The following is a 15,057-nucleotide window of genomic DNA, read 5'->3' on the forward strand; positions in this document are numbered from 1 at the left end:
GTGAAGCATGGTAGATGCGGGAGTGGTTAACTTGGCCAAATAGCCCTGCTTCATTAAATCCTGCAAGAGGCAATTTATTCCATACAACTTTAATCCTGAGTTGGACCTTGATGAGAATACAAAGTAAACTTAATTGCTTAGAGAATCTGGCCTTTACTCTGACTTGTTGCACATTTCACATTAGCATCTTGTCCATCTACGCAGGCTTATCAGCTCTTGATTCAGCAACAACAGCAGCAAGTGCTGCAGAACCAACGAAAGCTCTCCGCTGCTGTCCGACAACAGCAAGAGCAGCAGGTATGAATGATGCTTAAAATTAGGAATCTGCGACATGCTGACATTCTTACTGTTGTGTTTTATTTATAAAAGTAGTTTAGAAAATGACATTAATGCTTGTTTCATTACTGGAGATTTTTAAATTTATCTCCTTTTATTGATACTTACTGTCACTGCTTTTGAGCGTAGAGTGCCTCCAAACGGGCCCCACCAGCAGTGATATATTTCCCTCCCCTCCCCTATCAGCGTTCCGAAAAGACCACTCCCTCCGTGACTCCGTCGTCAGGTCTACACCCCCCACCAACCCAACCTCCACTGCCGGCACCTTCCCCTGCAACCGCAAGAAATGCAAAACTTGCGCCCACACCTCCCCCTTACTTCCCTCCAAGGCCCCAAGGGACACTTCCATATCCGCCACAAATTCACCTGCACCTCCACACACATCATCTATTGCATCCGCTGCACCCAATGTGGCCTCCTCTATATTGGGGAGACAGGCCGCCTACTTGCGGAACGTTTCAGAGAACACCTCTGGGACACCCGGACCAATCAACATTAGTTTTGCTCATGCTGGGTATCGGGCCACAACACACTGCAGCACACCAGAACTGCAAAAAGAGGAAGGGGAACACCTGTACAAGGTATTCGCCAAAAACGGGTGCCCGCGCAATTTCATCAACAGATGCCTAAGAGAAAGACAACAGAATGAGGATATACCGCAACCCAAAGGACTAGCCACACTACCATACATCAGGAGCATTTCAGAACTGACAGCCAGACTACTGCGACCACTAGGACTTATAACAGCACACAAACCAACAGCCATCCTTAGACAACAACTCACCAGAATGAAGGACCCGATACCCAGCATGAGCAAAACTAATGTAGTGTACAAAATCCCATGCAAGGACTGCACAAAACACTATATAGGACAAACAGGGAGACAGCTAACGATCCGCATCCATGAACATCAACTAGCCACGAAATGCCACGACCAGCTATCCTTAGTAGTCACACATGCAGACGACAAGCAACATGAATTCGACTGTGACAACACTACCATTATAGGGCAAGCCAAACAAAGAACAGCCAGGGAATTCCTAGAAGCATGGCACTCATCCACAAACTCCATCAACAAACACATCGACCTGGACCCAATATACCGGCCACTACAGCGGACAGTTGAAACTGACAACCGGAAGCGGCAGGGACAGGCACACTATAAATGCCAGAGGAAACACCACAGAAGCGCTTCACAGGAGGCTCCCAAGCACTGAGGATGTCACCTAGACAGGGGACGAAACGTTTGCAACAAAAATTTCCAGCTGGCGAACAGAACTACAACAACGAGCACCTGAGCTACAAATCTTCACCCAAACTTTGAACACCTGTTGAATTTGGATGATAGCTTTTTGTGATTCATGGATGAGAACTCCCACATCCATAGTTTTCTGCAGTCTTTCTTTAATTAAATTGTATTCAACTCAAAGTTCTTCCTGCCAAGGTGCAAAACCTCACAATTCCTTATTGTATTCCAGCTACCCAGTTTTTGACTGCTCACTTGTCCCTTATCCCTTTGCGTTCTTTGTGTCATCTTCACCACTTGTCTTCCCACCTATTTTTGTGTTGACCACAAACTTGGCTAACAGTACATGGACTTTCCTTGTCCAATTCATTACATATTGTAAATAATTGTGACCCCAGCACTGATCCCTGTGGTATGCCACTATAGGTGCCATCTTGAAACCTTTTCCCAACTCTGTCTTCCATTCAGTTATTAAAACATCTGACATTCAAGAATGGAGTGTGGGGAACACGCCAGGTTACTCAGATTGAAATGCTGAAATTACCTGCAACACTCACTTGTGTGGTCTTCTTTTCTCAGCTTGCCCGTATTGTAAGTGCTCTGCAGCAGCAGCAGCAACAGCAACAACACCGACATAACACCCCTGGGATGAAACACTCACCGTCGCACCCTGGCATACCCAAGCAGCACCTGGATAACGTTGTGCCTAATTCTCTTCCCTCTGGCCTTCCAGACTTCCAGACCAAAGGACAGCTTCAGCCGGGTTACCCAATGGGTGAGTCTTATCAGATTGTCTTGGTTTTTTCAAATTTATTCTGAACACAAACCATTTGTGTAGCCCACGGATTTTGGGTGAACAGTACCAAAATGTCTTTTGACTTGCAGGTCTGGGTTCAAATATGAACGTAAACCAATTAGACGTCAACAGTATTGTAGGAATGAAGGAACCTCAGTCCCAGCAATCTCGGCTTAAGCAATGGACAACTATGGAGGGTCTTTCACCTGCCACTCCGCCACCCGATCACAACCCCCTCAAAAACGGTAACTATCCAAAACCAGCATGGGGCTTTAATGCACTGAAAACAGGTGCCATCTTCCACATTCTTCCTTTCTTCAATCTGTTTCAAATGAAGACTCTGCTTTTAGTGACAGTTACATTTTAATTTTCCTTTTGTTTCTTTTATTTTGCCTTTTAATCCTCAAATTGATACTTGGTCAGTGTTATTTACATTATCTTCTCTTTCAAATGCTCTAACCCTCAGTATTTGTCAACAACATTTAGGAACTAGTTAACTTCAGGTTTCCAAGTTGCAATGGTTGTGTGTGTTTTTGATGGGTATCAGGATATTTGATTAGAATGTGCCTCGGAATCAGTTGAGACAAGGTGAACTGATCTTATTTGCGTTTTGGGGACTTCTGGGAGCAGGAGAAAATGCTTCATCCCAAATAGGAAGATGTCTGGCGGATTCTGTTTTAGACTTGTGAAGTTGAGCAGTGTCAGACACAATTGTTAAATGTCTAACTTGTACCATATCAAATTATAATACTTCTCATTGTATTGTAGGGATTTGTTCAGCTTTGTCATGTCTTCCCTTGACCATTTCAGATATATGCTTACACTAGAGGTTCACTTGAGCTCTGATCACCCAGCTAAATAATCTGTGTATTGCTCTTGTACCTTTTTTTTTTCAGGTGCTATTTCGAGCAGCATGGCACCACCAAAGTCTCGAGATAGTTTGCCCTATTATGAAATGATAGCTGGTGACTCTTTGGCCAGTCATTCGGGTCCTGCAAGTGATAACTGGTCCACCCCGAAGCTCTCAAATGGTTCCAGCAGCTCCAGTTGGCCTCCAGGTCAGAACTACTTTATGTACTGATTTGAAAAAAAAAAGTTTGGTTTTAGTTGAAGAATGGTGTTTCTAAACAACATGAACTGAATTCAGTGCTTGCCGTGTCTGGGTTCCTCAGCGCTCTCAAAAGAAATCAATTCTAGGGGAACAGCTCCTGAAGCTAAAATATGACAGATGTATGAGAAATCAGGCATCTCAATCAATGCAGTGCTCTTTCAGAACCAGAGTATTAGCCTGAGTAATAGTTGTTATGAGGATCCACAAGTCAATAGAGAGGTGAGATCCTGAAAGCAAATTTTAGAGAACTAGAAAAGAGATTTAAAAAGGACTTCAAAGGCTTTAATCTCAGGATTAATCCCAGTGCCACATGGCTGGTGAGTACAGAAATAGGATGGTAGAGTAAATGAATATATGGCTGGTGCAAAAGGGAAGGTTTTGGACTTCTGAGGCATTGGGAATGGTTTTGGGTAGGTATGACCTGTACTAGGAAGATTTGAATTAAGCTGTGGCAGAACTGAGGCTAATACCTTCATGGGGAGATTTGCTAAGTGCTTTTGGAAATGGTTTATACTGGTTTTGCAGGAAGATAAGAACCTGACAGGAAATTCAGATAGGAAAGACAGGAAGGAAAGTGCAAACAAAAATGGAAAGTCATGGCTACAAATGTCAATATGGGAAAGAGTTAATATTGAAAAATGTTAAGGTAAAAATGAAGGTGCTTTATCTGAATGCATGCAGCATTTGCAATAAAGATTAATATCACAAATGGAAATACATAAGCAGTAGGAGCAGGAGTAGACCCTCAGCTTTTGTGTCCACTCCACCATTCACTGTGATCATGTCTGCTCTTCTATTTCATTACTGTTTGACTACACTACCCTTGTATTGCTTGATGTTTTTAATATGTGGAAATCTATCAATCTGTATTGAATATACTGAACCACTGACGCTCCACGACCCCCTGGGATAGAGGATTCCAAGGACTTGCCACTGAGTGAAGGAGTTCCTTCTCATCTGAGCCCTAAATTTTTTTTTCCTTTATTCTAAATTTTGCCAAGGTGTATCTCCTGGTTTTAGATCACCCAACAAGGGCAAATATCCTTCCTGCATCCAACCTGTGATGCCTTTAAGAATTTTGAATGTTTGATTGTGATCACCCCTCATTCTTCTAAACCCTAGAACCTAGGTCCAGCCTATTTAATTTTCCCTTATAAGACAGACAATCAGTCCATCCCAGGAATTTGTTGCACTCCCTGTATGGCAAATATCCCTCTCCGTAGATGAGCCCAGGAGTGCACATGGAACGCTAAGTATGGTCTCACTGGTGCTCTATTAACTGTTGGTGAGTTTCAAAGATGGATTCCCAAGACACATCAACATGTCCCAGTATTTTGGTCCACCTACCAAAGCAGTTAACCTCACGTTTCTCCACATTGAATCCCATCCATCAAAATTTGCCCATTCATTTAGTCTCTCCAAATTCCCCATATGAGCATTTGCATCTTCCCCTCAACTCCAGCTAGTTTTGTTATCTCCCAACTTGGTAATGTTGCATTTAATCACATCATCCAAATCATCGATACGGATTGTGAATAGCTGTGATTTAAACACTGATCCTTGCAGTGCCCTACTAATCACAGCTCGCCAACCTTTAAGTGACTCATTTATTCCTAATCTGTTTTCTGTCTGTTACCAGTTCTCAATCCATACCATTGTATTCCTTCTCCTGCGAAAGAATCCCATGTTCTGTAATTTTGTTTACTAATGTGTTGAACTACATCAAACGCTTTCTGAAAATCTAAATATATCGAGCAGCTTCAGCTTATCTCCTATGCTCATTATATCCTCAAAAATAAACTCTCAGATGTTGGTTAAATGGGATTTCCCTTTTTTACGTTATAAATAGACATAGTGTGATCTGATTGGCCTTAGAGTTGTGGCTACAGAGTGACTAAAGCTGGAAGTTGAATATTTTAGAGTATATGACGTTGAAGAAGGTTGGGGGAATAGACTTGGGATAGTGCTGTTACTGAAGGATATGGTCAATATGTTTGGTTTTGGAAGATCTTTAATTGAAAGATCAGGATGTAGAGTCATATTGGTTCCCCTATAGGGAAGCAAACTTTGACAGTTGTTTATGGGACACCAAAACAAAATAGTAATGTTGGGCATGGTATAAGTCAGGAAATTTGAGGTGCACGTAACAAGGGTATCAATCAGCATGTGGACGTGATGAACCTAATTAACACTAATATCTAGAGGATAAATACATGAAATATATAAATAAATTGAGAAACCAGTTAGAGAATGGGTTATTTTAACTCCAGTATTGTGCAGCGGGGAAAGGGCATTTTGGTAATCTCATCGCAAATTCTATCATCCACCTCAAGGCAAAGTTTGGAGTGTGATGGAATGTTTCCTACTTAACTGGATGAGGTGCAGCTCCAATAACATTCAGGAAGCTGATACCATTTAGAACAGTGTCTGCTTGATTGACATCGCATCGACAAACATTTGCTGCCTCCACTACCAACTCTCAGTTGTGGCAAAACCTACCATTTATAGGTGCACTGCAGAAATTCAGCAAGGCTCTTTAGACAGTATTTTCCAAACCCACCATTCCTACAACCTAGAGAGGCAACAGGTATTTGGGAACACCACCCTGCCCACAAGAACCCCTCTAAACCATTCAACATCCTGATCTGGAACAAGATCACCGTTCCTTCAGTGTCTGAGTCAAAATCCTGGCAGTCCCCCTCTCAGAGCATTGTGGATGCCAAGCAGAATGCAAAGTTCAAGAAGACAGCACACCACCACCTTCACCAGAGCAATTGGGGATGGGCAATGAAATGCTGTCCAGTCAGTGAGCCTGTCATCCCCATGAGCTAATATAGTTGCCAAAACGTAATAGCCTGAGGATTGGGAGTATTACAGAAATATGCACAGGAAATCCAAAACAAATAAAGGGAAGTTAAAATATGAAAATAAACTATTGAGAAACATATAAAAGCTTCAACAGATATTTTTAAGAACATGAAGAGGAAAGGATTAGGAAAGGAAAATATAAACCGTTCCAGGCAGAGAAAGGAGTGGCAGAACTAAACAGTCTCTACGGAAGAAGATAGAAAAATCCTCCCAGAAATATTAGAAATCAAAATTATTAACAAGAACAAAGAACTGAAATAAATTACCATTATTTTTATTTTGAAAGATAATAGAGAAATTAACAAGCCTGAAAGTTGTTAAATCACCTGGGCCTGATGATTTCAATCTCAGACTATTGAAAGAATTGGTTGTAGAGACAGTGGATTCCATTGGTAGTCACCTTGCAAATTTCTGCAACAGTTCAAACACGTTAGAAGATATCAGTATATGAGAAAGGAGAGAGAAATAAAGTTAGGAACCACAAATCTATTGTCTACAGTAGTAGTAAGGCAAGGTTGGATTCTGTTATAAAGGAAGTGATAATTCAACCTTTTTTTTTAAAAAAAATAGGTTTGGGTGTAACCAACATGCCATAGTTTGTGGGTGTGTTCACTGAGCTGGGAGGTTAATGTGTGTCTTTATCTAGACACAGTACAGCAGTGCTTCACAGGAGGCTCCAAAGCACTAAAGGTGTCATCGAGCCAGGACAAAATGTCTGCTCATCAACCTCCCAGCTCGGTGAACATAACCACAATTACGGCATTTAGCATTCGAGCTACAAATCTTTACACAAACCCTAATCAACTTGGATTTATGAAGAGAAAATCATTTTGACAAGTCTGAGTTTTGTTTTTGAGGATGCACCTAACAGAATGAATAAGGGGGAGCCAATGGATGTCGGGTGTTTGGATTTGCAAAATGGTTCCAGTAAGCTCCCATACAAGAAGTTAGTAAACAAAATTAGAGCATTTGGCATGAGGGAGAATATACTGGCATGAATTGAAAATTGAATAAGAGATAGAAACCAAATCAGAATGAAGAGATCATTCTCTGGTTGGCAGGCTATGACTTGGAGTAATTTGAGTCTTTGTACAGGCCCCAGCTGTTTACAATCTAATATCTATGATCTGGCTGTGGGATTAAATGTAATATGTCCACATTCATTGATGACACAAACTTGAGGATGAATTGTGAAGAGGGTACAAATAAACTTGCAGGGAATTTAAATAGGTTGGGTGGGCATCAACATGGCAGATAGAAAGTAATATAGAAAAATGTGGAAGTTTTTCGCAAATGCTGATCATTTCGTAAATGTTGAGTGTGTGGGAAATGATGTCTAAAGGACATCCTGTTGATAACTCACTGAAAGTGAACTTGCAGATGCAGTAAGCAATTCGAAAGGCAAATGGTATTGGAACAGGATTTGAGTACAGGAGCAAAGTCGTCTGACTGGAACTTTGCAGCCTTGATGAGACTGCACCCAGAGTATTGTGTTCTGCTCTAGTCTTACCGAAGGAAGGATATGTATGCCACAAATGAATTGCAATGAAGTTTCACTGGATTAATTCCTAGATGGCAGGCTTGTCCTGTGAGTAAAGATTGAGCGATTAGCCTGTGTTCTTCAGAGTTTAGAAGAATAAGCAGTGACTTCATTGAAACATATGCAGTTCTTACAGGACTCGAGGGTAGATACAGAAAGGATATTTCTCCTGACTGGGGCATTTCAAAACAAGGTTTGGAATAAGAGAAATACCATTAAGACTGAAATGAGGAATTTCTTCACTAAGAGCAGTGAGTCTTTAAAATTCTTTGCCCCACATGGGAAGCCCTTCATTGAGTTATCAAGAGACCGAGATTGGTAGACTTCTAGGCATTTATCCCTAGATCCCTTGGATATTTTTCGTATAGGAAGGTGGTGTTAAGTAGATGGTCAGTCTTGATTGGTTCCTCACGTGCTGCATCTAACTCATTGTGAGAAGTATAGTGATGTCAACTTGTTTCGGTTTCAGAATTCCGTCCTGGGGAGCCATGGAAGGGTTTTCAAAACATTGACCCTGAATCAGATCCGTACGCGACGCCAGCGAGCATGATAAACAGCTCTGCAGCACCCCCATCCCCGGACTCAGAACACCAACTTCTCAGGGACAGGAGCACAGGTATGTGGCTGACAGAAGATAAGTCAGTTTTGAATTTTTAGTTTTGCTTTATATTAATGGCTGGAAAACTGCTTTGGGATCTGGTAATCCTTGCATTGTCTCTCTTCATTCAATAATTCCTGTTTTGGGATATATTTTAGGATCTCTAGTGTAGGAATAATTGACTCAGTTGTCCCTTTTTACCAAGACTGCAGTATTTTTTCAATTTTCCACAGAGATTGGCAAGGGCACTTTCCATCTTGCATGGTACAACTTTGCATCCTTAGTGATAGCACAGAGAGGATAACACTGAGCTTTAGTTGAAAGAGGCAATGAAGTGCCTTATAATTGTTCAAGCTGGCACCTGTGCTTGTGAGGACTCTAACATATGTTTGGTACTGGCAATAAACTACAGCTTTAATGTCATAGAGTCGTACAGCATAGAAACAGACCATGGTTTGCATAACGATTTATAACTTTGGTGCTGGTTGTTGTAGTTGTGGGTATTAGCTGAGCTGAGAAGTTGATTTGCAGATGTTTTGTCCCCTATCTAGGTGACATCTTTGGCGCTTTGGAGTCTCCTGTGAAGCGCTGCTGTACTCTCTTCTGCTAAAACCAGCTATCCTGAGTAGTCCCACACACACATGACAGGGACCACAAATTCAAAGGGGACAGCACAATGACCATAGGACAAGCTAAACTCAGGACAGCTGGAGAATTTCTAAAAGCATGGTAATCATCCACTGTCTCCATCCATGGACCCAGACCCGATATACCAACCACTACTACGCACAACAGCAACCAGAAGCAGCAGGAACAGAACCAAATAAATTCCAGAAGAGACAGTACAGCAGCGTTTCACTGGAGGCTCCAAAGCACTGAAATGTCACCCAGACAGGACCAAACATTTGCAAATCAACTTTCCAGCTCGGCGAACAAAACCACAATTATAACACGGAAACAGGCCCTGCGGTCCAACTTGTCCGTGCTGAACAGGTGCCTTTTAGATGTTCATTCCATACATGCATCAACCTCTGTGTAAAAGAAAAAGTTATCCCTCAGGTCCCTGTTTAAAGGTGAGAAGGAAAAGGTTTAAACTTATGCCCTCTAGTTTTGCCCCCGCCCAGAATAAACTTGGCAATTCACCCATTCATGGTTTTATAAACTTCTACAAGTTCACCCCTCAGCCTTATAATGTCGGACGTTTTAATAATTTCTTGCACTTTATAAAACCAGTACTATCATTAGCTGATTCTGATTTCTCCCTCCTTGCATATGATGTCGCATTGGGGAGAGATTTTATTTGGCAATTTATTGGATTTAAGTGTATATGAGCTTGGAAGTATCTAAATTTAGTGGTTGACTCTATGACAAAGTATCTCGTTGGTGGTTTTAAGTCCCATCTGGTGGAGTAGAAAAATAAGAAATAGTCTGATGAAAGAATGATGTTGCTGGTCATCTTTCTTGGGTACGGTATGACACGTATCAAAGAGCAGCCATTAATTCTGCATAATGATTGTAATTTGTGTGAAAGTAGTATGTGAAATTTCTATACTGTCTCTGCTTGAAACTGTTGACCATTGAAGCAAAGCCCTGGTTGTTAGAAGCCTGTCTTTTTGTATTGCCATGGCAGAATTAAGCTGTGAGTTAAGGTTGATCTCTGTCTTGTCTGTCACAGGGTCCAGTTCCTCCCTGAACACCTCGCTGCCTTCACCCGGTGCCTGGTCCTATAGTGCCTCAAACAGCTCCTACAGCACCGTACAGAGCACTTCAGGTAGGGGCGTGCGTTAAATCATTCACTGCCTGAACTTTATATTCAGAGGGCACTGTGTACCTCCAATAACAGTTATGAGAACAAGACCAAGTTACTTACCTTTATCCATCTTGTATAATGTGAAGTTTGCTGCAGATGGCTTTTCCTAAAAGGTAATTGTGCATTTATCCAACACTTTTGAAATATCAAAACATGAAAAACATGATCAGTAAAGTTCTTAATCTAGTTTCTGACACAGATTTGAGCAATCTGAATAAGATCAACTAAGTAAATAGTATCTCCTTGGTTCAGCTACACAAAGATGAGTGGCAATTCTCCTATGTTATTTTAAAAAAAAATGTCCACAGCAGAACCCCACTGAATTCTTGAATTTCAATGATACTCCTAGGGGAGCCAAAGCAGAGGAGAATTATCCATTGGAGTCTTAAATTTGCCAGTAATTCCCTCAGTCTGTTTCGTCAGGATTCTGCTTAATCCTGATACTCAACTCCCATTTATGTTGCAGAAACAGCTGTCTACTGATCAGAAAATCAGGGCCTATCTTCTCCCTTCCCATTTGTTCCTGTTTCATTCAACTACTTTGTCTTTCTTCAGCATTGCGTAGCAATTTCTTAGTTTAACTGTGTCTTGGAAGGAAGTAGAAGCAGTGTCTTTGAACATTTCTTAAGACAGATTTAGATGCCACTTAGGCAAGAGCATCAAATGTTAGCAAAGACTTATCTAAATTCAAAACACAAACCAATTGCCCATAACCTTATTGAATGATGGAACAGGCTCGAGGGGGTGGAATGGTTTACTTCTCCTGTTTTGGATGTTTGTACAATGTTTGGTTAGTTCACTTCTTCCTTGCCCTTCTACCTGGTCTGACCTAAAATTATAAGACCATAAGAAATAGGAGTGGAAGTAAGGCCATTCGGTCCATCGAGTCCACTCCACCATTCAATCTTTACTGGGCATTTCAGCGCCACTTACCCGCACTCTTCCCCGTATCCCTTAATTCCTTGCGAGATTAAGAATTTATCAATCTCTGCCTTGAAGGCATCTAATGTCCCTGCCTCCACTGTGTGCTCTGTGGCAATGAATTCCACAGGTCCACCACACTCTGGCTGAAGGCATGTCTCCTCATTTATGTTCTAAATTGACCCCCTCTAATTCTAAGGCTGTGCTTAACAATTTCCCAGCATCCACCCTTTCTAAGCCATACATCATCTTGTAAGTTTTTATTAGATCTCCCGATAACCTTCTAAACTTTAACAAATACAATCCCAGGATACTCAGCCGTTCATCGTATGTTAGGTCTACCATTCCAGGAATAATCCGTGTGAATCTCTGCTGGACATACTTCAGTGCCAGTATGTCCTTCCTGACGTGCGGGGCCCAAAACTGGGCACAGTATTCTAAATGGGGTCTAACCAAAGCTTTATAAAGCCTCAGTAGCGCACACGGCTTTTACGTTCCAACACTTGAGCTAAATGACAACATTACACTTGCTTTCTTAACCACGGACTCCACCTGCAAGTCAACCGTTAGAAAATCCTGTACTAGCACTCCCAGATCCCTTTGGACTTAGGTTTTATGAATTTTTGTCATACTCCATGCCAGTGTTCTTTTTTCCAAAGACTTGATTTTCACTCACCATCATGGCAAATCTTTAGTAAATATATCATCAGCTTTCTAAACAAGTTTCTAAATCACTTTGTTTGAAAAGGCCAAAATCAGGACTTCCTTTCTTGTACCTGAACCTTCAGTGAAAATATTTTCAGTATTGTGTAGTATTTCATGTGTTCAGAGATTCCATCATAACCCAGTCTCACCATTTCTTGTTCTTGTTTTGACTGGGTTTGATCCATATTCCTGCAGCCAAGTTCAACGACTTCAAGTCAACGTGGTCTCCAGATCCAATCGGACATCCCAGGATGTGGAAGAATCAGATGTCATCTAAAAACACTAACCCACCAACCCGGCCACCACCTGGATTGACCAATCAGAAGCCCCCGTCATCTCTTTGGGGTAGTGGTGCACCCCGTTTCAGCAGAGGGTGGGGTGTGCAGGACTCGCGATATGCCCTGAGTATGTACCCTGCTACTGTATGTATTTCATCTCATTCTGTCGTCTACCACCTCTTTTTTTTTCCCCACCCACCCATCCACCCATACCCACACCCACACCCACACCCACTAACATCATTATATATATGACGTTAGCGATTATATAGCCATTAAGAGGAAATGTTAGACTTTGGATCAGTAAACTGATTATATTCCCAAAAAAAAAAACACTCCTATAACACCACTACCTTGGCCCCAGTCCGTATGTGCCTTGTGTTCAGAATGATGAGTACATCTATGTTGAACCTTTAATGCAGTATTTGAGGGAGTGGTGCATGACCAGAGGTGCTGTTATTTGGATCACACGTAAAACCCTCAGGTGGACTTAAAAGGTGATGTTGGTAAAAAAGCAGAAGATTCCTCCGTCAACACTTCCAGAACAGATTTACTGCTTTGCTCGTTGATATCTGTGGTATATTGCTGCATTTGAATTGGCTGTTTCATTTCCACATGTAACAAAACTGCACTTTGGAAGTAATTAATTAGCTGGGAACCACTTTGAAACTGCATTTTAAAGGCTGAAGAGCACTTTGCGGAATGCTGAGGATGAGAAAATGTTATGGTTATGTTTTTTCTTATATTTAGCATTAACTAATCGCAATCCTGATTTACGTCAATGTCCTTTGGCACTCTTTAATCTTGTTAATGCCTTTCAATCTGGGCTTTGGAATTCTGTGTCAAAGAAATTGAGCTCCCATCAATCACTTGATAGGATCATTGAGTGACTAGTTTTTTTTTCTGAAAGAAAACAGCTTTTTGAAAACACGCTTAATTTTCTCCCTTTTCTCTTTAGGTTCAAACTGGGGTGATGGCAGTTCGGGTGGATCTGTTCGGGTCAGCTCCTGGCTTGTTCTTCATAATCTCACTCCACAGGTACAGGAATTCTATAAAATGATTATTTATGAGAAGCATATCACAAAGGTACTTAATTCCTGCTGGGTTTGCAGTTCTTTGTCAGGATTTGGGCAAAATATAATAGTTAACATCCCGTTTGATGTGTAAACAAATGTATTTTCAATAAATGGACAAGAGTAGGAGGTCTCTTCACTGCTAATAAACCTCTCCCTATTGTCGCATGAAGGCAAACTTGTGGGGAGCATTGTCATGTAGTGCTGTGGTTGGTTTCCTAAATAAAGCATAAGAAAAGGGAAGCAATTTAGGACAAGACAGAGAGCTGGAGAAATATTTTAGGATTCCCTTAAGTTTGTTCTTAATAGGACAGTTAAGTTATACAGTATTGAGCTGGCAATTTGAAGCCTCCATAATGTGTTGTGCTTGCCCGATATCATCATCGGTAGAGTGATGGCAAAATAAATATTGTTTAATAGCGACAGTGCGGAAGTTGCTTGTCCTAATAATAAAAGCAGTTCATATTGCTAGATTAAAGCAAAGCTCTTTGTACCAAAAGTCTGAAATAAATATAGAACTACATAAGATCGTCAGCATCAGTCACTCACTAATAAGTATGATTGTCCACCTAGGAAATTCTGTGTCACTAGTCATGGATTCTGTGGGTCCTTGGGTGGCTGATGAGCCCGATCCTAGAGCCGCATCTCTGACCACACATTTGGCAGGTGTTTCCGGAATTGGTCCTTGGCCTTGAGCATTGGTATTCCTTTCTTTGGTTCCTTTCCATACTTCCTGTTGTGGCCGGGTGTTCCCAAAGAATGGTATCCCTTCATACTGAGAAATGCAGAAGAAACCTCTTGATGATTGAACAGGAGGCGATTAATGTTTATATATTAAAGCCTTGAGCACCTTCATGACCTTTCTGTCACGAATTGTTTTTTATTAAACAAATTGCAAATGCATGAAAAAGATGTGTTTCTTTTAAGATCAATTAAAACAAAACTAATGACAATACAGGTTGCAAAGCAGAAAAGACTTCTTTGATAAAAGAATAGGCCTTATTGAAGTGCAGGTGAAACCTCTATTGTTTGTTGACTGATACCATTGATCTAAGAATTGTTTTAATGATCAAACATTTCAAGCACTCTTAATGGATGACTTGGTAAACGTCCTGCACAGTGTGATATTGAGACCATTGGTCTGTGTTTGACTGCCAGGCTCATAATGTTCATAGTGGCATTTGGCCCCAGCATCTTTTGACTGAAGAGGGAAGTAGAGTAAGGGACTGGGGGAGAAATGTGATTTGACAGTGATGTCCCTAAGGTAGAATAGACTGTAATTATAGTAGAACTAGACATAACAGAATAATTACTTGGACAATTCTTAGTCCAACTGGGCTCAGTAAGTGGAAAACAAGTTTTTAAAAATAATTGTCTAAACAAGTTAAACATACGTCTTCTTAGATCGATGGCTCCACCCTGCGAACAATCTGCATGCAGCATGGCCCGCTGATAACATTCCACCTGAACCTGACACACGGCACTGCACTGGTCCGATACAGCACCAAGCAAGAGGCTATCAAGGCCCAGACTGCGCTGCACATGTGAGTTCCTGGCTTTGATATGGAAATGGTTCTTCCTTAATGGCTTCCTCCACTTCTGGGCCCCTATCCAGTGGCACTGTTCTCTAGTCAGGAAGGTGTGAGCAATCTCAAACTGCTAAAAGTAGGCCTTCTTTCAAACTGTTCTCTTCGGAGAAACAAAACATTTTGACAAAACAATGTTCCCAGGGTCATCTTTATCCAAATTAGCAGAACGGTGTGTGAACTGTTAGC

At 41.3% G+C, this 15,057-nt stretch overlaps 1 protein-coding gene across 8 annotated transcripts in view; it reads left to right on the forward strand.

Moving 5' to 3' along the window:
* Positions 1-15,057, forward strand: part of LOC122542107 (trinucleotide repeat-containing gene 6B protein) — a 175,575-nt gene that overhangs the window by 147,920 nt on the left and 12,598 nt on the right. For all 8 annotated transcript variants that reach the window (XM_087978218.1, XM_087978222.1, XM_087978221.1 and 5 more), the window contains 9 exons: positions 205-297; positions 2,162-2,357; positions 2,468-2,623; positions 3,275-3,436; positions 8,367-8,513; positions 10,171-10,266; positions 12,127-12,336; positions 13,168-13,247; positions 14,687-14,826. In XM_087978218.1, coding sequence (XP_087834344.1) covers positions 205-297; positions 2,162-2,357; positions 2,468-2,623; positions 3,275-3,436; positions 8,367-8,513; positions 10,171-10,266; positions 12,127-12,336; positions 13,168-13,247; positions 14,687-14,826 — 1,280 coding nt within the window. The remainder of the gene's footprint in view (positions 1-204; positions 298-2,161; positions 2,358-2,467; positions 2,624-3,274; positions 3,437-8,366; positions 8,514-10,170; positions 10,267-12,126; positions 12,337-13,167; positions 13,248-14,686; positions 14,827-15,057) is intronic.

This window comes from Chiloscyllium plagiosum, unplaced genomic scaffold, assembly GCF_037043375.1.
Source record: "Chiloscyllium plagiosum isolate Xiang-an unplaced genomic scaffold, Cpla_swu_hap1 HiC_scaffold_33, whole genome shotgun sequence".
NCBI classification, from domain to species: domain Eukaryota; kingdom Metazoa; phylum Chordata; class Chondrichthyes; order Orectolobiformes; family Hemiscylliidae; genus Chiloscyllium; species Chiloscyllium plagiosum.